General features: G+C 33.0%; 2 protein-coding genes across 4 annotated transcripts in view; one reads left to right on the top strand and one right to left on the bottom strand.

Moving 5' to 3' along the window:
• The window catches only part of LOC134687601 (titin homolog), a 34,250-nt gene extending 13,189 nt beyond the window's left edge, over nucleotides 1-21,061 (bottom strand). Inside the window, exons 1-9 of one of the 3 annotated variants that reach the window (XM_063548024.1) lie at nucleotides 20,974-21,061; nucleotides 14,944-15,167; nucleotides 14,006-14,104; nucleotides 12,468-12,698; nucleotides 11,411-11,624; nucleotides 9,680-9,707; nucleotides 4,016-4,890; nucleotides 2,957-3,973; nucleotides 1,353-1,874 (exon numbers count right to left, since the gene is read on the bottom strand). In XM_063548024.1, the coding sequence (XP_063404094.1) occupies nucleotides 1,353-1,874; nucleotides 2,957-3,973; nucleotides 4,016-4,890; nucleotides 9,680-9,707; nucleotides 11,411-11,624; nucleotides 12,468-12,698; nucleotides 14,006-14,104; nucleotides 14,944-15,093 (3,136 nt within the window). In that variant the 5' untranslated portion in view covers nucleotides 15,094-15,167; nucleotides 20,974-21,061. Of the gene's footprint in view, nucleotides 1-1,352; nucleotides 1,875-2,956; nucleotides 4,891-9,679; nucleotides 9,708-11,410; nucleotides 11,625-12,467; nucleotides 12,699-14,005; nucleotides 14,105-14,943; nucleotides 15,168-20,973 lie in introns of all 3 variants that reach the window. The other 2 variants (XM_063548021.1, XM_063548022.1) reach the window with 2 other exon arrangements.
• Nucleotides 21,062-21,185: 124 nt separating this feature from the next.
• The window catches only part of LOC134687600 (tripartite motif containing 13-like), a 31,810-nt gene continuing 28,121 nt past the window's right edge, over nucleotides 21,186-24,874 (top strand). Inside the window, exon 1 of the mRNA XM_063548020.1 lies at nucleotides 21,186-21,319. The gene's annotated coding sequence lies outside the window, so the exon portion shown is untranslated. The remainder of the gene's footprint in view (nucleotides 21,320-24,874) is intronic.

Here is a 24,874-nt window from a genome sequence, read left to right as displayed (position 1 = left end):
CAACTCAAGGTGAGGACTACTACACTCATCCTATATCATAAATGTAATATCTTTAAAACATATTTACTTTATGTAAACAAGAGTGCACACACTGAAATGTCTCGCCTTCTTTACTAATCCTTGATACTATCTTGATAGACCTAAATATAAAGCTTTATTTCAACTGTCACATAAACTCAACATTAACCAAGAAAATGAAACATTGATCAATGAACCATGAAAATGAGGTCAAGGTCAGATGAACCATGCCAGGCAGACATGTACAGCTAACAATTCTTCAATACGACAAATATAGTTGACTAATATTGCTTATAAATAAAGAAAAACAGATCAAAACACAAACACTTAAAACTTAGCAATGGACCGTGAAAATGAGGTCAAGGTCAAATAAAACCTGCGTAACTGACATATAGATCATAAAATATTTCCATACACTAAATAAAGTTGACCTAATGCATAAAGTATTAGAAAAATAGACCAAAACTAAAAAACTTAACTTTCACCACTGAACCATGAAAATGAGGTCAAGGTCAGATGACACCTGTCAGCTAGACATGCACACCTTACAATCATTCCATACACCAATTATAGTAGACCTATTGCATATGGTATAAGAAAAACAGACCAAAACACAAAAACTTAACTATAACCACTGAACCATGAAAATGAGTTGGACATGTACACCTTACAATCCTTCCATACACCTGATATACTAGACCTATTGCTTATAGTATCTGAGATATGGACTTGACCACGAAAACTTAACCTTGTTCACTGATCCATGAAATGAGGTCAAGGTCAAGTGAAAACTGTCTGACAGGCATAAGGACCTTGCAAGGTACACACATACCAAATATAGTTATCCAATTACTTATAATATGAGAGAATTTAACATTACAAAAAATCTTAACTTTTTTTTCAAGTAGTCACTGAACCATGAAAATGAGGTCAAGGACATTGGACATGTGACTGACGGAAAGTTCGTAACATGAGGCATATATATATACAAAGTATGAAGCATCCAGGTCTTCTACCTTCTAAAATATAAAGCTTTTAAGAAGTGAGCTAACACCGCCGCCGGATCATTATCCCTATTTCGAGCTTTCTGCAACAAAAGTTGCAGGCTCGACAAAAACTATTTTGCATTACAATTCCACCTCTTCAACAGGTTAAATGTTTTGTTAAAAATGTAAATCTTACAATATTTCACTTCTTCTGTGTTGTCTCCTATGCAATGAGTTTTCAAGTCACAATATTAACATGTTCAGAGTAACAATAAAGTTCCAACCTTTTCAAAATGTACTTTCATATACATGATATAAAGCTTAAACACATACATGACATATACATACCCTCTGCAGTTTCCCATGATTCCAAATCTTTACCATTTCTGCTGTAGTCGTTGTCAACAGTTACTCTGAGGTTCAAGTATTCTTTGTTAAAACTTAAGTTTTCTTTATTGTTATTTTCATCATTAACTGCAACCATTTCTTGATCTACCATAAACTGCTCTATATTTTCATCATCCTTTCTATTGACTTCGTGACACTGTGAAACCAGATTAAGGTCATTTAGACCTCCCACGTCTTTCATTACTTGGTCAGATGAAATCATCTCAACTGTTTCATCAACTATATCATCTAATACATTCCACTTATCATCTTCATTGAATACGAACTCATCAGCACAGTGTTTACTACTTATCTTATCTGTAATATCATCAACCAAACTTTCAACAACCATTTTATTTGTCTTATTATCATCAATAGTAGCCTCTTTGATCTGTAAACTCTGGTTTTCATTCAAATCCTTTGTTTCTTTCTTCTCCTTCTCATTTTTTTCTTCTGCAGCTTGTATGTCAACTTCAAGTTTATCTGTAAATTATAATCAACATAGTTCATAATTTAAACAACAATAGACATGCCTGTTGAAATGTTTGGTCTGCTTTACTGATTATGACTAATTCTAACATGACGTCCTTCAAACGCTTTGATTACACACCCGTGGTAAAATATGAATATATTGTAAGGGCTGTTCCGATTGTTCTCCCAGTCATATGTTGTTATATGAATGAACTTCTCGACATCATAGAACAATGACGTCAGGATATAAGCAGTTGACGGGAAAATACACGCTTGTGAAACGGAAAATCATCACAAGGAAACGTCAACAAATGACGCTAAATGAGTTGTATTAGCCATTTTTGTATATATATGAGACATATAAGTACAATAATGATTAGATTCATCTAAAATTATCTAAATATGTTATAATAAATAGTTTAAGCATCATCATTTATTCACTTTGCTCCGTTATTTTACGTCAATTTAATAGTGCGTTTATTTATTGGAACGGCAAAAAATGCCATCACCTAGAGCGCTTTGATCCAAAATAATTGCCGTATTTGTCCTATTAGAATCGAAATAATTCATGGGGGCTTGAATATATCTAGACTTTACCACGGGTTGTCCCTTTATGCCGATATTTTACCCCTCGCTATCACTCAGGGTAAAATATTTGTCATAAAGGGCCAACCCGTGGTAAAATCACGATATATTCAAGCACCCATGAATTATTTCTTAAATAATATATTACAACATGTAAGAGCTAACTTCAAACATCACAAAAACTTCATTTTTACAACTGGACCATATAAATAAAGTACATTCAGTTTGCCTATCAGCGCCTTTTTACTTTGGTTCTGGCAAGAAAATATCTATAAAGTTTAAATCAAATTTTCTTTTTTACTTATAAAAAACATCACATGTACAATGATGTATGTAGTAGATACTTTCCAAATACTGTATAATTTTAACTGTAAAGAAATTCTTCTACACCCAAGTCCATTTAGTTTAATTCATCATTTTTAAATGTTTCTAATAATAAAAGAGAAAGAATACCTTACTTCATTTTTAACATTGGTTGACTTTTTAAATCGCAATTCATAATTACTTACCAAAATAATCATCTGTTGGCTCAACTTTTATTTCTGCCGATCCTACTTGAGATATCTGTTGTTGTTTATAGCTAGTGTCAATTGGTTCAGCCTTTATAACTGTTGATGTTTCATCACAAGTGACTGACACTTGACCTGGTTCTTTGTCAATTGGTTCAGCCTTTATAACTGGTGGTATTTTATCACAACTGATTGGTTGTTGACCTGGTTCTGTCTTTATACTTGATACAGAGCCCTGTACTGATAATTGGCTAGACTGTACTGTTGATTGGTTAGACTGTGCTGCATATGGTTTAGTCTGTTCTGCAGATTTGTAAGACTGTACTGTAAACTGATATGACTGTACTATAGATTGGTCAGACTGTACTGCTGATTGCTTGAGCTGTATTTCTGTTTGGTTATTCTGTACTGCAGATAGGTTAGCATGAGTTATTGATTGTTTATTAGACTGTACTGTGGATTGCTTAGGCTGAATTATAGATTTTTTAGACTGTCCTGTTGACTGATAAGACTGTACTGTGGATTGGTTAGACTGTACTGTGGATGGGTTAGGCTGTACTGTGGATTGCTTAGGGTGTACTGTGAATTGCTTTGGCTGTACTGTGGATTGCTTAGGCTGTACTGTGGGTTGCTTAGACTGTACTGTGGATTGGTTAGACTGTACTGTGGATTGATTAGACTGTACTGTGGATTGCTTAGGGTTTACTGTAGATTGCTTAGGCTGTACTGTGGGTTGCTTAGGCTGTACTGTGGATTGCTTAGGCTGAACTGTGGATTGATTAGGCTGTACTGTGGGTTGCTTAGGCTGTACTGTGGATTGATTAGACTGTACTGTGGACTGCTTAAGCTGTACTCCTGATTTGTTAGTCTGTACTGCCATGAGGTTAGACTGTACTGATGATTGTTTAACAAACTTTACTGCTGATCGTTTAGCCTGTATATTGGAATGGTTAGTCTGAACTGTGGATAGGTTATCCTGTAATGTTGATTGTTTAGTCTGTACTGCTGAGGGGTTAGCTTGTACTGATGTTTGTCTAGTCAGTACTGCTGAAGGGTTACCCTGTACTGCAGATATTTTAGCCTGTACATGCTGTACTGCTGAGGGGTTAGCCTGTACTGCAGATAATTTAGCCTGTACTGCTGAGGGGTTAGTCTGTACTATAGATTGGTTAGCATGTACTGCTGGTTTGATAGTCTGTACTGCTGATTGGTTATTATTCCTAGTTTTGACAGAGCTGCCAGTTTTGTTTTCTATTTGGTTATCAGATGATTTAATTTGAACATCTTGGTTTTTCTCAAGATCACTTTTCTCTGCTACCTTAAACTGAGATTCTACATCATGGAAACACACTGTACTCTTTTGCTGAGACACCTTTGCAGAAACATTGAACTTTTGTTGATTATCTTTTCTTTCACTCTGATTTGTCTTGTTTATTGTATCTTGGCTGAGTTGGTTTCCTTCATTCACGTTTTCCTTCTTTCTATTATCATTGTCCATATTCTTAAAGTTTTTATATACCTTAGAGTAAGAAAAGTCCTGCTCTTTTGATAAAATATCACTACTACCAAAACTATCATCAAACATTTCAATGTCATCATAAAGTACAGTTGGACGCTGGAAAGTATAGTTAACCTGGACTGATCCTTTTGTTTTCCCATCCTTCATTCTATCATGGTCTATATATTGTGCCTTAGTTTTGGCATTTAACAAATCTTTCTTTCTGTGTAACTGCTTAGAATTATATAAATCCTTAGATTTAAGCCTCTTTTTATTAGATAATTTATTTTTGAGAGCAGACATCTTTTTCGATTGTGAAACAGATTGTTTTTTATCATGAAATGGATCTGGACTGTATTCAGGGCTGTCCTTTTTTGCAGTTTTATTCCTGTTATTTGATTCTTTATCTAAATCTGTTCCTTCCATTTTCCTCTTCCTAAAGGTACAAAGCACAGTACAATGATATTAATTTACGAATTTATTTTAGTTGAAATATATATATATAGCAAATCCTGACACTAAATAAAGCTCGTGTTAAAATCATAAACTAGAGGCTCTAAAGAGCCTGTGTCGCTCACCTTGGTATATGTGAACAAAGGAAGCAGACAGTTCATATCAAAATTGTGTTTGGGTGATTGTGATGTGTTTGAACATCTTTATTAACTTTACTGAACATTTTTGCTGCTTACAATTATTTCTATTCATAATGAACTTGTCCGTGTAGTTTCAGTGGAAAATTTTATGAAAATTGTTAAAAATTGATTATAAAGGACAATTATTTCTTAGGGGGTCAATTGACCATTTTGACTTATTTTTTAGTCTTAAATTGCTGTGCATTATTGCTGTTTACAGTTGATCTCTATCCATAATAATATTCAAGATAATATTAAATAACCCAAAACAGCAAAATTTCCTTAAAATTACCAATTTAGGGGCAGCAACCTAACAACGAGTTGTCCGATTCATCTAAAAATTTCAGGGCAGATAGATCTTGACCAGATAAACAATTTTACCCCATGTCAGATTTGCTCTTGATGCTTTGGTTTTTGAGTTATAAGCCAAAAACTGCATTTTACCCCTATGTTCTATTTTTAGCCATAGTGGCCATCTTGGTTAGTTTGCCCGGTCACAAAACACAATTTTTAAACTAGATAGCCTAATAATGATTCTGGCTATGTTTGGTAAAATTTGGCCCAGTAGTTTCAGAGGAGAAGATTTTTGTAAAAGTAAACTAAGATTTATGAAAAATGGTTAAAAATTGACTATAAAGGGCAATAACTCTTAAGGGGTCAACTGACCATTTTGGTGAACATTATTGCTGTTTACAGTTTATCTCCATCTATACAAGTTTATATTCAAGATAATAACCAAAAACAGTAACATTTCCTTAAAATTACCAATTTAGGGGCAGGAATTTGCCCAAAGTGGGTCAACAGGTGCAAAAAGCGTCAATTTTGCCGATTTTTCACCCCTTCTCTTGACCCAGAAGACCCAGGGTTGCTGGTTAAGGTATCCAGCTGTAGCCTGCGTGTAGAGTGGACCCTAGTGAACAAATTGACCCCAACAGTTGTTAGGTCGGAGTGAATCTGATCTTGATGCATCAGTCTACAGAAGGTCATTTGGACCCAAAATACTGAATTTCACGATTTTTGCCGATTTTTGACTTGGAATGGACCCAAAACCGGAAGTAGTTGTTTCCTATGCATATTTCAATAATAATTATGATCAGCAGTTATATGGCTGTGGGTTTGCACTATCTTTGCCAGTTTTATGCCTCTGAACTTCTTGTGTAAGATACAGATGTGAAGCCTACCCCTCCAGAAAACCGATTTTTAGCCAATTTCAATTTTCCAAGTCCGTATTTATGCTCAAAATGCTACTTATACATGAGAAACGTGAATATGGATAGCCTGAGGTTGACGGAACATGCATAACTTTTAAAATAAGTATCATAAAGTGGACTTCTAAAAGTATGGAACGCCATTGGAGCCAAATAACAGTTATTAGGGTCCGCCCGTCAAAAGACGGGTACCGCATGGTAAGGGTTAACAAACTTAAAAAAAATAAAATATTTTTTCAAGCGTTTTTGATCTAATCCTAGTATCTGGAGGCCTTACTGACCCGTTCTGACCAATAATAAGAAGAAAAAACATCCAAATTAGAGCTAAAACGAAAAAAAAAATGGTTTCTTTTACCAAGGTCCTTAACCCTTACCATGCGGAATTGTTTTTAGAAAATGTCTAATTTTCGTTTATTTGCAAAAATATGCAAATTATATGCAAATGAGCTCAGCCCTGTTGCTGTAGCATATTGATTTCTTTAAATCTAACATAGGTGATCACGGGGTGGGGTGGTCGGGTGAGGAGGCGGATTTTTTTTGGCAGGAATTTGCCCCAAAGTGGGTCCACAGGTGCAAAAAGCGTCAATTTTGCCGATTTTTCACCCCTTCTCTTGACCCAGAAGACCCAGGGTTGCTGGTTAAGGTATCCAGCTGTAGCCTGCATGTAGAGTGGACCCTAGTGAACAAATTGACCCCAACAGTTGTTAGGTCAGAGTGAATCTGATCTTGATGCATCAGTCTACAGAAGGTCATTTGAACCCAAAATACTGAATTTCACGATCTTTGCCGATTTTTGACTACGAATGGACCCAAAACTGGAAGTAGTTGTTTCCTATGCGTATTTCAATAATAATTATGATCAGCAGCTATATGGCTGTGGGTTTGCACTATCTTTGCCAGTTTTATGCCTCTGAACCCCTTGTGTAAGATACAGATGTGAAGCCTAACCCTCCAGAAAACTGATTTTTAGCCAATTTCAATTTTCCAAGTCCGTATTTATGCTCAAAATGCTACTTATACATGAGAAACGTGAATATGGATAGCCTGAGGTTGACGGAACATGCATAACTTTTAAAATAAGTATCATAAAGTGGACTTCTGAAAGTATGGAACGCCATTGGAGCCAAAAAACGGTTATTAGGGTCCGCCCGTCAAAAGACGGGTACTGCATGGTAAGGGTTAATTTAATATTATAATAATATTCAAGATAATAACCAAAAACTGCAAAATTTCTTTAAAATCATCAATTCAGGGGCATTATACCTGCAAAACCAGTTACCCGATTCGGCTGAAAATTTCAGGACAAGTAGACCTTGACCTAATAAATACTTTAACTTCTTGTCTTATTTGCGTTTTTGAGATATAAGCCAAAAACTGCATTTTAACCTGTGTTCTATTTTTAGCCATGACGGCCATGTTTTTTGACGAAATAGAAAATAAAACACAAACTTTATTTTATACACCCTACTGATCATTCAGTTGAAGTTTGGTTGAGTAGTTTTAGAGGAGAAGATTTCTTAAAGTTAGCAAATATGATGAACAAATTGTGAAAAATTGTCATTAAAGGACAATAACCCCTTAAGGGGTCAATTGACAACTTTGGTCATGTTAACTTATTTGTAGATCTTACTTTGCTGATCATTTTTGCTGTTTACAGTTTATCTTTATCTATAATAATATTCAAGATAATGACCAAAAACTGCAAAATTTCCTTAAAATTACCAATTAAGTGGCAGCAACTCAACAATGGGTTGTTTGATTCATCTGAAAATTTCAGGTCTGATAGATCTTGACCTAATGAACATTTTAACCCTGTCAGATTTGTCTATATTTGAGAGATAAGCCAAAACCTGCATTTGACCCCTATGTTCTATTTTTAGCAATGGCAACCATGTTTGTTGATAGATCAAAACTTCGGATACAAATTATAAACTAGATATCCTAAGGAACATTCAGTAAAAGTTTGGAAGTATTTGGCCTAGTAGTTTCAGAGGAGAAGATTCTTGAAATAGTTTACGACGACGACGGACAACGTACACCAAGTGATGGCATAAGCTCACATGGCTATATGCCAGGTGAGCTAAAAAGACAACAAACTATGTTTTTGAAAAAAAAATTGGATTATTATAAAATAATTTAAAAAAATTTATAAGTAATTAAGACATGATGATTGATTGATTGATATTTATTGCCACTTTAAGCCAAGTTATGCTATTTTGCAGTTATCAATTTTTTTAGATGGAGGGAGCTGTGTTGGAAAACAGGTGGGTTGGCAGGTGTGTATAATACAATATGACATGTATATTAGAATATAATATGTACGTCTGAGTCAGTGACAACTCTACAAACAGATTTAGAGTTGTCACCGACTCAGACATACTTATTAATATAATTATTTTCTGTGACTGTATCTTACATTAATTTGTAGGATCCATTACTTTAGATAATTTAGCTGATCTGTAAAAATAACATGTCCATGCCTTATATATCATGTACTGTAGTACAACACTAGATTTAAACTGACGAGGAAAGGTAACACACAGCCACTAAAAGCTTTTTTTTTTTGTGAAGCCCAGGTGGTCGTGTGGTCTAGCAGGACGGCTACAGTGCAGGTGATTTGGTGCCACGATATCTCAGTAGCATGGGTTTGAATCCCAGCGAGGGAAGTACCAAAAAGGAGTAGGTCCGGTAAGGACCCATTTTGGCCTCAAATTTCAGTTTCATCTGACGAAAGATTTTGACCACTATTTAAACACTTAAGTGTCTATTTCACTTGATTCAATTAGTTTATGTGAAAGATTTTCACTAATTTAGTCATTAAAAACCATCCGATTCAAGCTCAAATATGAAAAAATCTTTCAAATATGCCAAAAAACGTCACTTTTCAGATGCTTTTTGTCAAAATTGAAAGTGGCCGCATTCGTGTTCATCCACAACCTTTATATATGTTATGTATCATCATAAAATACAACTTACATTTCAATATTAAGATCGATGAACACGAATGCGGCCACTTTCGTTTTACACAGAAACAGTCTAAAATTTAACTAAAATGATAGAATTTTGAAGATCCTTCAATAATTTAGCATGACTTAATGGTGCTATAACCCGATATATGTGCATTGTATTGTCAAAAACAGCCCATATTTATTTAGCAGAAGCATTTAACTGTCCAATAAATAACTAAAAGTTAACATTTTAACAATTTTGTAAAACTGTTATATTTTGGGGCCGAAAAGGGGTCTTACCGGACCTACTCCTTTGCAAATTAAGCAAATCTACAGATCTAACATTCTTAGGTTGATGTTTAGACAAGTTGTATAGAATATAATATGCATATATTGAAGCCTTAATAAATTACAATCTTGTCCTGAGCATACTTTACCTTGAAGTGTTGACTTGACTCTTTTTTCCTGAAAAATATATAGAAGTTAAAAAAAGAGAGAAAAGATTATAATTATCTGGTGATGTGCAAAAGTAAAACTTGTGTGATGAGAAAAATAATCATATGAATTCACAAATGCATCAGGAGAAAAAAGTAACAAGAGTTTGGACCATTTCGTATGAAAATAGGAAATGAACATAATCTATTACTTGTAATATTGTTAAAGTACACATATGGCCAACTACACACAATAGATAACAATCCAGTATAAGAGCTCTCTGTCAAACAGTGTCATAAAATATAAAAGTGTTGGATCAAATATTAACAGAGTATTGTTGTGATTCCCAGGGATGAGGTCTATTAATTTGTTTTCTGATGTACCTGATTGTATTACAAAAAGAGATTTAATTTTAACTTAACCAATCTAGAGGCTCTAAAGAGCTTGTGTTGCTCACCTTGGTCTACGTGAATATTAAACAAAGGACACAGATGGATTCTTGACAAAATTGTGTTTTGGTGATGGTGATGTGTTTGTAGATCTTACTTTACCGAACATTCTTGCTGCCTACAATTATCTCTATCTATAATGATTGGTAAAGTAGTTTCAGTGGAAAATGTTAGTAAAAATTTACAAATTTAATGAAAATTGTTAAAATTTTACTTTAAAGGGCAATAACTCCTTAGGGGGTCAATTGATCATTTTGGTCATGTTGACTTATTTTTAGGTCTTACTTTGCTGTAAATTATTGCTGTTTACAGTTTATCTCTATCTATAATTATATTCAAGATAATAACAAAAAAACAGCCAAATTTCCTTAAAATTACCAATTCAGGGGTAGCAACCTAACAACCAGTTGTCCAGTATATCTGAAAATTGTAGAGCAGATAGATCTTGACCTGGTAAACACCTGTCAAATTTGCTCTAAATGCTTTGGTTTCGAGTTATAAGCCAAAAACTGCATTTTACCCCTATGTTCTATGTTTAGCCATGGCAGCCATCTTGGTTAGTTGGCCAGGTCACAGGACACATTTTTCAAACAAGATAACCCAATGATGATTGTGGCCAAGTTTAGTTCAACTTTGACCAGTAGTTTCAGAGGAGAAGATTTTTATAAAAGATAACTAAGATTTTTGAAAAATGGTTAAAAATTGACTATAAAGGGCAATAACTCCTAAAGGGGTCAACTGACCATTTTGATCTTAACTTATTTGTAAATCTTACTTTGCTGAACATTATTGCTGTTTACAGTTTATCTCTATCTTTAATATTATTCAAGATAATAACCGAAAACAGAAAAATTTCCATAAAATTACCAATTCAGGGGCAGAAACTTAACAATGGGTTGTCCGATTCATCTGAACATTTCAAGGCGGATAAATTTTGACCTGATAAACAACTTTACCCCCTGTCAGACTTGCTCTAAATGCTTTTGTTGAGTTATAAGCCAAAAACTGCATTTTACCCCCTATGTTCTATTTTTAGCCATGGCGGCCATCTTGGATGGTTGGCCGGGTCACCGGACACAATTTTTTTACTAGATACCCTTATAATGATTTTGGCCATGTTTAGTTAAATTTGGCCCTGTAGTTTCACAGGAGGAGATTTTTGTAAAAAAAAAAAACGACGATGTCAAGGTGAGCTAAAAAGCTTGCATTAAAATGATCTAGGTATCACCATTTTGTCAGACCATATTAGTATTCCCATTTATGTCTGTAAGGATATTATCTTACTTTTCTCCTCTTCAGTATGTCTGTGTTTATTATCATGCTGACCCTCCTCCTTTCTCTCCCTCAAATTAAGATTATCCACAGCTTTTAATAATTCTTCAATGTTAACAATTTCATAATCACATAATTGATCTTTCAATGATGACTTTTTGTTTAGCAGACATTTCAGAATTTCCTCATCTTCTGATATTAAATTCATTTTTAGATCTTTGTATCCCTAAAATTAAAACAAATCAATCACTTATCTTAAAAAAAATAGTGACACCTCATACATCTATAATATATATAAGCATATTATATTTTTAATGTACAAATAAGATGTTTAACATTCAACAATAAAGATTGCAATGGAATCAATCTGTAACAATTTTTGGTTTCTCAATACAATGCATTTCGAAGCTTAGTGTAGACTTTTTAATCAATCTCGACATGAATACTTTAATTCCAGATAATAATAATGTTAATATGTGCATTTTTTATTGCAAATCACTCGATCATCATAAATAAAAAAAAATCTGCTCTTTGGTCGAGTTGTTGTCTTTGACATATATTTCCCCATTTCCATTCTCAATTTTATCTATTTTTATTGAAAAATAGGTATTGGTATCTTGACCTTTGACCTAATTTTCTTATTCATCCTATGCATGCCATGGGGGTACTATTATCAATCAAGGTGTGGTAAAGATTTTGTTAATAGCTGACAAAATTTTGTCAAAATATGAAATGGTGATTCTGGGACAATCAAAATAATTACATTTTCCCCCCTCCATAATGACGCCTTTTGACACATCCCCTTTACTCCATAATGACGCTTTTTGACGCCTATATAGAACCTGAGTTGAAAAGCTTAGACTACAAAATGTCTGCACTAGATTTAATAAAATTTGATTTCAATATGAAAAGGATATATATTCATAAGAATATCTGACTTAAATTTATTTGATGAAATATTTGTTTTCGGCAATGCATTTATACTTAAATGCAGATTTTTAGCATTTTATTGAAAAATCCTATGCAAATCATGTATACCAAAAAAAATTCAAATGAGGAAGTAAATTACCAAAACAGATGAAGAAGTTCCTGAGTAAGCAATATTGTATGCATCAAGTTTTAAATCTTCCAAGTTGTTTTTAAGTTTATTGGCATGGCTTATCTCTCTTTCACATTGGCTTATAGCTTTGGATCTTGATTCCTTCATCATAGCCATTAAGGATTTTTCTTTCCTACTTAGAGCTAGAATTATGGAGTTGAACTGCTTGCTCAATCCTTTTTGGAAACTGTCAATGCTTTTCTGAAAATTAAAAGACAAGTTTTTTAAATACTTTTCCATAAATAGCTCAGAGGCTGCTCTGGCTCCATAAAAGTTGAAACCAAAAAATCACCAGCTAGCTACTATATTTTGTTGCAAGTTTTAAAAACTTGGAGCCAACTTTAGAGCATGAGCCTTAATTTCCCAGACCCAAATTGAAACCATGTTCACCTTAAAATGTTATAATTTCTGTGCACTGAAAATCATTTATATCATGTGACTCAAAGCAAATGTGTAACTATTGTCCTATTAATTTTTTTTTTCTTACTTTCTGTATATATTAGAACAAAACAAACAAGAATGTGTCCCAGCACACAAATGACCCACTCGCACTTTCATTTTCTATGTTCAGTGGACTGTGAAATTGGGATAAAAACTCTTAATTTAGCATTAAAATTAGAAAGATCATAAGGAACAGGTGTACTAATTTTCAAGTTGATTGGACTTCAACTTCATCAAAAAGTACCTTGACCAAAAACTTTAACCTGAAGTGGGACAGACGGAAGAACAAATGACCAGAAAACATAATGCCCCTCTACCATTGTAGGTGGGACCAAAAAAAAAAAGATGAATGAGTACTGTAAGCATTTTGTTTCATTAAGCAGAATTCATAACAGCATATTAGCTATTCTAATTCAATTTGGATGTAACCTTTTTTTTTTATTGGCTTAAAGTTGCCGTCAAAACCACAGTTGACCATGTGTAACTAAGGAGGGACTCGCCATTTTGAATTAATGAATCAACAAATGTTCGAATACTACTATATAATCGAAAATAAAACACCTACCTCGAATTCGCCGTTTTAATGTAATTTTATCCGAATTTGAAGCGTACAGGTAACATAATAACCTCCAGTTTGTAAGTTTTCATTTGTGTGATGTCACGTTAAGCCATGACATCTTTGTGCCAAAATCATTCATGAAGTTTCGTTTTTTTTTTATTTGACAAATTTCGACATTTTTTTCAAGTTTTGTCGTATTTTTTCTTTTTGTAATGCATTAGAATCGGAATAAAAGTACTGTAGTTGAAGAGTTGCCACCGTCAATTTTGATTTGACAGTCACAAATCTCCGTTTTACTGTCTCCACTACGCATCGCCAGTAAAACTGCATTTGCGACCGTCAAATCTACAATTGACGGTGGCAACTCTTCAACTACAGTACTGTTATTCCTTAATTCATAACAACAATTTATTTCCCCCAACAACATGAACAAAGGGAAATGAAAAGGCGGTGATGGTTCCTAAATTGTATACATGTACATTAAGTAATTGACTGTGAACAATATTACCTCAACAGAATGTTTAGAAGTTTCCCAGCAACTATGGACATTTTCCAGCTCTCTAGTGTCTCTGATTATTTTTGGTAGTATTTCATTCATAGCTATAGCCTGAAAAATAAACAAAAATAAAATTGAGAATGGCAATGGGGAATGTATCAAAATGATAACAATCTGACCATAGAAAAAACAACAGCAGAAGGTCACCAACAGGCCTTCAATTGTGCACATGCTGAAATGTCTTGCCTGATTGACTTATCATTATTCAATTTATGCTTACAAGTTTATATTATGATGGTTAAACCACAAGTACCACATATGAACTGGTCTGAGGCTGTTCTCTTTGACCGTAATTCCTCATTTCCAGTCTCAATTTTATTAACATGTTGATGATCTATGGAAAAGTGGTCAAAGCCAGATCAAACTAGCCAGACAGACATATAATATATTCACTTTACAACTATACCATAATAACACTAAATATAGCTTTAGCCTATTGTTTTTAATATCTGAAATAGAACAACCAGGGTAGTTTCAAAAACTAATTAACATTGACCAATGAACCATGAAAATTAGGTCGAAGTCAGATGAACTCTGCAAGGCAACAATTGCACATGCTGACATTCCATACATCAACTACTGTTGACCCATTGCTAAATAATATATATATATGAGTAACAGATATCCCCATGAAAATCTAATATTGAACAACATGAACATTGAACCTTTGAAATCAGGTCATGGTCAGATGTTAGATAGGTGACAGACAAAAAATTACATCAAACAATCAACTGTTTGTAAATGTTTTCTTTCAAATTCAACTTTCCTGCAGGGAATAAAATGTGTGTCTGGCAATCTGACACTTGAAATTTTAGTGAAATCTTTGAACAGCAACCAGATTACAATTGGATTCTTTTGATAAAATCTTCTTGACCTTAATTAATATCTACCTGATATTTAGGGAAGATGTACTGTAATGCATAAACTTTGTGTCCTTTGTGAAGTTTAAAACATTTCCAGCAAATCCCATCTTTACAACTCTCACAATAAGATGTAATCTGTATCTGGTGGACTTGACAGAACACAGAGTCAAAAGCCATGATTGCAAAAATATTCTTCTGTTTCAACTTTGATACAACTTCATTCACCACACCTACTCTCTCTCATTCCATTTCTGAAAAGAGAATTTAAACATTAGAGTAATGAAGAGTTTTATTCATTATACAGTGTTATACTGGATCATAACATTATATATGAAGGCAAAACCAAATGAAATGTGTTTCTCGACATAAAAAAAATGTCACACCTTCCTTGAATTTTTACATTACTAATTAGACAGAATCTTTTTATATGACCAAAAGACATTACTGTTACATGTAATTGAAAGCAAAAAATTGAAAGACAGTAGTTCATTAGGGACATCAAAAGTTCAATGTAGGATAAAAATCTTAATTCAGATAGTTTTTTTAATGACCCCCCTACCCCTCCTTAACTTAACTTAAGAAAAAAGTATTGACCCATATGGATATATATGTAAAATCGATGAAGGATAAACAAAACTTGCAGCAAGTTTTTTTATCCTTTATTGATCTTTTGATGTCGTCCCTTAGTTTAACATGTAAACTGTAAGTCAATGCACAATGATGATGATGACTTGTGTTCGTACATGTATTATATACAGAGCTATATAACCTGCCTGAAAATAAGAAATGGTAATTCTGATACATCTTTATATCAATTTACCATTGACCTATAAATATCATCAGTGGTTCTGTTACAACTAAGCTTAAAAACAAAAACTAACATGTACACAGATGCAAAATTTCAAAGTCTATATTCCATGAGGAAAAGGCTGTGTCATACATGTATTATATCTTTGAAAGAAAAAATAATCTGAATAAATGACATTATGATTGACATGTTGACATGTCTAACTAAATTATTTTATGTTGTGATGTTACACTATTGTTTCTAATTATTGTTAGGGTGAAGGTTGTAACCTGATAAAATGTTTAAACCTTTTTTTAAATCTAAATTTGTTTCCACCTGCATACAGTAACCTGTCAACCTGTGACTATGAAAATGCAGCTGGTCATGAGACTCATGACCTGCATTGAAGAATGAAATTTCAGGTCATAACGTGTACACACTTTTTCGAGCTGAAAATACTGTAATTAGGGGTAAATTTTTTATAATTTTATTAAAAGTTTCCAAAACATGTGTGACACTTTCTCCTCTTCTTTGTTTAAAGTTATAATTCACATTTCTGCATTGTTCTATACGTATAGTATTTTACCCTTAATGACTGGCTTCTTCTATCGTTTTTTCAGTCTTTGCTCATCACATGTTACATGTTTCATGTTCTTAAGTAATTAGAGTATAGTAAAATAAAGTTAAACAGTTAAAGGAAGTATAAATGAAAAAAAAAAAATTCCAACTTTTTCTGTATAATTGTATTAAGGTATGAATAAAATGAAAAATTATATTTCAATATGTATTTTAATTCAATTTTTGTAGATTTGATCTTTTTACCCCAAAAAACGTAAATATAAGGATAAATTTTGAATGGTGACGAATAAGGGGAAGTACCTCAGTTGAAAAATGTTTGTAAAACGTGACAACAGTGAAATTTATTTACGACCTAAAGCTAAGGTAATTGGTGTTAATTAACAGTGTGTTTGACCCAAAGCTTTTAAGTGAAGCCATGCACTTGATGGGCCACTTAATTTGACAGTTTACACAGGTAGCTCAACTTCTGTTGATGGAAAAATTACGAATTTGCCAGTATTTCAGAGAAAAATCACTTATGAAATCATTCTTAGGCTTAGTAATGAAGTTATTCAGTGACCCGGCGGGTGTCCCGGGTAGTTCCTCAGAAATGTGAAAATCTTGGGTCACACCGGCAAAATACAGGTCAGTTGACAGGTATGCAGCTGTCCTTAGGTTCAGTTTATTTGTTTTTTGATGTGGTATATATAAGATGTTTTTGTTTCTTTTTTTATATACCATGTATACAAAAAAAGTCATGTACGTTAGACCATTGTTTTTTCTCTTTGAATGGTTTTACTCTAATAATTTTTTGGGTCCTTTATAAATTGCTGTTCAGTGTGAGAAAAGGTTCCTGGATGAAGACTGTTCTTAAGATGAATGATTCTTAGGTTGTGTAGAATGAAGTTTGTGTTTTATTTTCTGTTTCCTCAGAAAAAATTATCACCATGGCTAAAAGAAAGGCAAGATGCAGTTTTCTACTTATATATATATATATATAAAAAAAAATAAGCATTTAATTTAGAGCAAATCAGACAAAGGCTTCTAAAGGTGTTTTCAATAGGTCAAGGTCTACCTGTTGTGAAAATCTGATTTTTAAGTTATTGCCCCTGTATTGATGATTTAAAAGAAATATTGCAGTTTTCAATTATTATCTTGAATATTTAATAAATATTATTATTTTTATAGATACAAATGTAACTTTAAACAGTGTAAATATATATATACGAGTCTAAATTGAAAACTACGTTCAAACCTATGATTGCGTTGGATAAAAACCCCAATTTTTATATGTGTGCATGATAAACAAATTTTGTTGTAGAAGGGTTTAAAAACAGCACAAACAACATTTTTCAAAAGACAAAAAAAGTGAAAAAGTATATTTAAACAAAACGCATTTGACTAACAGGTCAAACAACTGATGTTCTTTAACTCTGCTGACTGCCATTGGCGATTGCCAAATAAAATTGAACACAAGATGTAACAAAATGGATCTTAAAATAAATTTAATACTAAACAGAAAAAAAAATTTAACTTGTGGCCAAGATGTTATGCCACAAACATAGTGTCAATAATATTTTAGACACCAGATCCAGATTTCGACAATAAATGTCTCTTCAGTGATGTTAGGGATGGAAATGGTATGTGGAAGGCCATATAACAAGTACCCTCATTTTTAGATAGACTATTAAATTTTAAGTCAATATAGGATGAATGGATCATATAAACCAGAGGGAAAATATGATACAAGCCCAAACAAAAAAATATAAACGAGTCTAAATTGAAAACTTCGTCCAAACCTATGATTGTGTTGGATAAAAACCGCAATTTTTATACGTGTGCATGTAACATAAATTTCGTTGTAGAAGGGTCTAAAAACAGCACAAACAACATTTTCCAAAAGACCAAAAAAGTGAAAAGTATATTTAAACCAAATGCATTTGACTAACAGGTCGAACAACTGATGTTCTTTAACCCTGCTGACCGCCATTGGCTATATATATACAACTCGTCTAAACATCAACCCAACAATGTTAGATCTGTTAATTTGCTTTCACAAATTTTTTGTTCTTCCCTCGCCATGATTCGAACCCATGCTACTGTGACATCGTGAGACCAAATCCCCTGCACTGAAGCCGTCCCGCTAGACCACAAGACCACCTGGGCTCTACAAAAATAAAGCTTTCAGTGGTCGTGTGTTACCTTTCCTCGTCAGTTTTAATCTAGCTGCGTACTACAGTACATGATATATAAGGCATGGAGATGTTATTGTTACAGATCAGCTAAATTATCTATAGTAAAGGATCCTACAAATTAATGTAAGATACAGTCACAGAAAATAATTATATTTAAACATTGTACATACGTCTGAGTCGGTGACAACTCTACAACAGATTTATCCATCAGATCGCCATCAATGATGGTGAAACATGGCTGTGTACATTATGTATATACAACTCGTCTAAACATCAACCCAACAATGTTATATCTGTAAATTTGCTTTCGCAAATTTTTTGTTCTTCCCTCATCGGGATTTGAACCCATGCTACTGTGATATCGTGACACCAAATCCCCTGCACTGCAGCCCTCCCAATAGACCACACGACCACCTGGGCTCTACAAAAATAAAGCTTTCAGCCGTTGTGTGTTATGTTTCCTCGTCAGTTTCAATCTAGCGGTGTACTACAGTACATGATATACAGGCATGGAGATGTCTTTGTTACAGATCAGCTAAATTATCTATAGTAAAGGATCCTACAAATTAATGTAAGATACAGTCACAGAAAATAATTATATTTATAAATACGTCTGTCAGTCAGTGACAACTCTACAACAGATTTATCCATCGGATCGCCATCAATGATGTTGATACATATATAAATATATATATATATTGAAATTAAGCAAAAATAATCATTGATGAAAAATTTAGGCAAACAGGCCAGCAATTCAGGCTTTTGAGAGCCTCTTGTTATGTATATGGACACTGTTTTCTTCCCATTACCCATATTTTAAAACTATTTACAGAACATCTAGTGAATTTGGACCCCCTTTTTTCAGCTCCAAGCCCCAAGCATGTTAAAATACTAATTTGGTTTTGTGTAGATGGTAGAAAAGTTATAGATTTATCGCTGCTGGATAACTCGGACTAAAACAAAGTCAGACTATAACAAAATCGGACTATAACAAACTCGGCCTACCATTATTCATATGCAGAAATATATTGAACCAACTCGGACTACGATAAGAAGATTGTTTTTTTACTGTAATAAAAAAAACTTATATATTAAAATTATATACGGATTTATGAGATTATAATGAATATTTTTGAAAAGAAAAGATCGTATATAGAAATGTTTAATATTTGTTACATCAGTTGAATTAGATATGTTTAAATGAGGGTAATTAACTTATACTTGTAGAAATATTATTGTGATTTATGATGTTTATTGACAAAAGAAATTTTAATGATTGGCGTGTGTTCGTGTTTTTATTGTGTTTAATCCTTGGTGTTTATGATTAGTAAATTAACAAAGACAAATTTGATTGACAGTGAATGGCTTCTTAACAATTTCACTAATCTGTAATGGATTCAGCAATTGAAAAGTTATTATATTCAAATGGTCACATCAAACAGATACAATGTTTTAAAAAAAAACTGAAGTCCAGTTATAGCCAATACAAGACAAGACACATTTAATTGGATATTTAGTTCCCAATTTCGTGTAATAACAGGTACTTGGGTGATTACGGTAGATAGGTGTCAACAGTACATGTGCCAGTTGTTTGTTTAACCTACGGTGATTAAAAAGGTGTCAACTATACACATGGCATGATGTCTTAATCAATTAAGATATGCATATAATAACATTTTTTTCTGAGAGGGACATTAATACAATTAATACTACAAAGACAAATCAGTGGTAAATTTTCAATATATGAATATCAAAAAGTTTTTTTTTTGTGTTTTAATTTTTAAATATATATCTTGTTAACATATTTTTTTTTTATCCCCTTCAAAAATGTTCAAAAATAAATTATTTAATAAATTGAAGATAAAAATTCATTTTAAATTAAGAATTACCAATAACAACAACAACCAACATTATACTTATATTCTTCTAGTAGTCCGAGTTTGGTATAGTCCGAGTTTGTTATAGTCCGATTTTGGGAGGCCGAGTTTGTTATAGTCCGATTTTGTTATAGGCCGAGATATCATGGATTCAGATTTATGAGACTTAAGTTTTATGATTATAAAACATTGGAGTAAATCTGTGACTACTCGTTCTAGTAGTCTCAAGAGTAAAAAGATTGTATGGGGGGCCGAAATAATACATGTATCTGTCATTTGTCTGTGTCTGTGTTATAAAAATTGAAAAAGGTAGGGAGGTTGCCAATGCAATTATCGTAATGTAATCATTTCCTTGTGAACATAGTGAAGGAAAAAATGTCAGATATTACCATATACTTCAGTTGCTTCGAAAAAGGGGGAAAATATATTGTATGAGCAAAAAATTTACCAATGCACCAATGAATTTCTTTTTTTGTGCTCTTTAATAATGTTATTTTCAAGGATTTGTATAGTTAAACTCTATACAAATCCTTGTTATTTTATACACTTTGTCTATACTTCAAACTATTTTTGGCTGACCTCCCTATCTCCATATTTTTTTTAAAGATTGGCTATGTTGAAATGGTATTCTAGAGCTTACATTACTGTGAATGGATTTCACTCACAGCTCGTTTTTATGTATCACAGTATATGTAGAATCATGTAGATAGATAACACATGTGGTCAGTCAACTTGTTAAATTTCCCGCGGAAATGTCAGTAAGAAATATGTTGCAAAAATTAAGTGTTTAAAAACGTATTTAAAAAATAAATAAATAAAACTTATACATATTCTTGTAATTTAAGTATATATAGAAGACTAATTTGCTTTTAAAACGAGAAGAAATCAAGGATTGTTTTTACGACATTCATAAACTGTAGGGCGGCATTTTCAAGTAAACAGAAGAACGTTGACTCAAGTCTCACCCCTTTATATAAAACAGAAAGGTTAGATCATCAGGGTTCCAAGCATTTATTGTGTTGATAATTTTTTTCAATCACTATAAATACAATTTTTCATCCAGCAAAGACTCTAAACACATGTATCAAGTGTATTCATTAGTGTTGTGCAATCCCTGTCTTTGTCAGACTTTGAAGAAATATGTCAATAAAAAAACAACCTTGTTGTCAAAATACCAAGAAAATATTATATATTTAAACACTAACTATTTGTTTACATTTTTAATCCTGAAATTAATACTTGATTCAGTGATTTTGTAAAATCTGTCTTTTTTTGAAAATTTCTGTATGCTGCTTTTTCAAAGCCTAAACTAGCTGCGGAATCTTAACTCTTATGTCCTTATGTTATTTTCTAACTATTTGCGGACCATATAGCAAATAGTAAAAAAATAACATAGTGACCTAAGAGCTACGGTTCCACAGCTAAGCCTAAACATTGTTTAATCACTAATATGAGGCAGGCTTTACCTTAGTCCAAATAATACACCTTATCGCTATTCCCGCTTGACCCGAGAATCTGTTCCGCTTGAACTATTGGCGTCATACAACAATCACTTTTTCCATTGTGGCGTCAGATATTTTGAATTATGACGTCAAAATTTTACGGGACCCCCTGTGATGTGCAGTAATGGCGGACAAATAGCGATAAGGTGTATTATGACGTCTGGCAAGGCTATTTTTTTTTTTCTGGGACCCCATCCTACAACATCATAACGCTGAAGCCATATTTTACGTCTGGAGTTTGAGAGCAAATTTTGGGGGGAACTTTTGACACCTAATTTTGACAAGAAATTTTCATTGCCGGTTAGAAATTTTTACGTAGTTACCATGGTTACAAAGTCCTACCTTTTTTGTGATTATTGATGTAAAATATTTCCAGAAAAAAACAAAAGAAAGGATAAAATAAGATACGATTCCATTTGAAGTGGGGGAATATTCATTTCTTTCAGATGAATCAAACAACCCATTGTTGAGTTGCTGCCACTTAATTGGTAATTTTAAGGACATTTTGCAGTTTTTGGTCATTATCTTGTATTTTATTATAGATAAAGATAAACTGTAAGCAGCAAAAATGATCAGCAAAGTAAGATCTACAAATAAGTTAATATGACCAAAATTGTCAATTGACCCCTTAAGGGGTTATTGTCCTTAATGACAATTTTTCACAATTTGTTCCATCATATTTCATGTATTTGCTAACTTTAAAAAATCTTCTCTAAAACTACTCAACCAAATTCAACCAAACTTCAACTGAATGATCAGTAGGGTGTATATAAAATAAAGATTGTGTTTTATTTTCTATTTTGTCAAAAAGCATGGCCGTCATGGCTGAAAATAGAACACAGGGTAAAATGCAGTTTTTGGCTTATATCTCAAAAACTCCAGCATTTAGAGCAAATAAGATAAGAAGTTAAAGTATTTATTAGGTCAAGGTCTACCTGTCCTGAAATTTTCAGCCGAATTGGGTAACTGGTTTTTCAGGTTTAATGCCCCTGATTTGATGATTTTAAAGAAATTTTGCAGTTTTTATACGACCGCAAAATTTGGTTTCGTCGTACAATGTATATTGCTATCACGTTGGCGTTTGCTTTGTCGTCGTCGTTGTCCGAATACTTTTAGTTTTCGCACTCTAACTTTAGTAAAAGGGAATAGAAATCTATGAAATTTTAACACAAGGTTTATGACCACAAAAGGAAGGTTGGGATTGATTTTGGGAGTTTTGATCCCAACATTTTAGGAATAAGGGGCCAAAAAGGGCCCAAATAAGCATATTCTTTTTTTTCACACAGTAACTTTAATTTAAGTAAATATAAATCTATGAATTTCGACACAAGGTTTATAACCACAAAAGGAAGGTTGGGATTGATTTTGGGAGTTTTGGTGTTCTAACAGTTTAGAAATTAGGGGCCAAAAAGGGGTCCAAATAAGCATTTTTCTTGGTTTTTAAGTGAATAGAAATCAATTGGAGTTATCTTTCTTTGTATAGAATAGTAGTTGAATCAACTTTTTTGCACCATAACTTTAGTATTAGTGAATGGAAATCTATGAAATTTAATCAGAAGGTGTATGACCACAAAAGGAAGGTTGGTATTGATTTTTGGAGTTTTGGTCCAAACAGATTAGGAATAAGGGGCCCAAAGGGTCCAAAATTAAACTTTGTTTGATTTCATCAAAAATTGAATAATTGGGGTTCTTTGATATGCCGAATCTAACTGTGTATGTAGATTCTTAATTTTTGGTCTCATTTTTAAATTGGTCTACATAAGGGTCCAAAGGGTCCAAAATTAAACTTAGTTTGATTTTGACAAAAATTGAATCCTTGGGGTTCTTTGATATGCTGAATCTTAAAATGAACTTAGATTTTTGATTATTGGCCCAGTTTTCAAGTTGGTCCAAATAAGGGTTCAAAATCAAACTTTGTTTGATTTTATCAAAAATTGAATAAATGGGGTTCTTTGATATGCCAAATCTAACTGTGTATGTAGATTCTTGATTTTTGGAAAGTTTGCTATAGCTTGCTATTGCTACTTTCCATAGCCATCGGCCTCAAACTTATGGTGACAGATTATCGCCATTTATTCTGATCTGAGATAATTAAGTTCTAATACTATAGTGTTTGAATTCTAATTCTTGGAAGGTTCTTTTAAAATTTTGAGTAACTACTAATTTGACTGAAAAGATTACAGCTTTAATAAACAAGAATTGAATGTTCCCCGACGATTCGGATGAATTTAACTTCATTTTGAAAATGAGTATCTCAAACACTACAAAATCACAAGAAATCTACGCCAGATTGCGTCAGTTTCATTCATGAAAATTTCATGAATGAACTTTTTCCGCTCTACTTTTACCTGTTTACTATGTACGTACATAAACGTGGCAAAAGCCAGAGTGTATCGAAAAAATCAGGAATGACTGATTTAAAACACAAAGTGGAAAGGGATTAATATAAGTTGCATAACTTGTTTCCCAATCCACTATAAATAAATATGTTTAAACTAAACTAAACTAAATGCGAGAACAAGCCGTCGGATAATTGACAAGTGATAATGGTTTGTTATAACAAAACACAGGTGATAGATATAAAATACTCAATAAATATATGTCTAATGTCTCATTGATGGACGAGTACAGGTGAATACGGTACCGGTGTCATATGGTATTTTGAACCCCCTAAAAATTGAACCCGGTGTCATATGGTATTTTGAACCCCCTAAAAATTGAACCCGGGGTCAAAATACCATGCGGTAAAATGACCCCGGGGTCATTATACCGCATGGTATTTTGATGACCCCGGGGTCATTATACCGCATGGTATTTTGACCCCGGGGTCATTTTTAACATATGGTATTTTGAACCCCCCTGCGGTATATTGAACCCCCCTGTTTTTGAGAAATAGTATTGCAGATAATCTAATTTACAATTTCTTGGCTATTATATTTTTTTAATTAGAGGGTTTGAGTAGGGGGTTCAATATACCGCAGGGGGGTCAAAATACCATGGCTATATAAAATTTTGCAAAATATCTTTTCCAGTATGCTT

Source organism: Mytilus trossulus, chromosome 10, assembly GCF_036588685.1.
Source record: "Mytilus trossulus isolate FHL-02 chromosome 10, PNRI_Mtr1.1.1.hap1, whole genome shotgun sequence".
NCBI lineage: Eukaryota > Metazoa > Mollusca > Bivalvia > Mytilida > Mytilidae > Mytilus > Mytilus trossulus.
The sequence above is the reverse complement of the archived record's forward strand: the minus strand, read 5'-3'. Positions and strand labels throughout refer to the sequence as shown.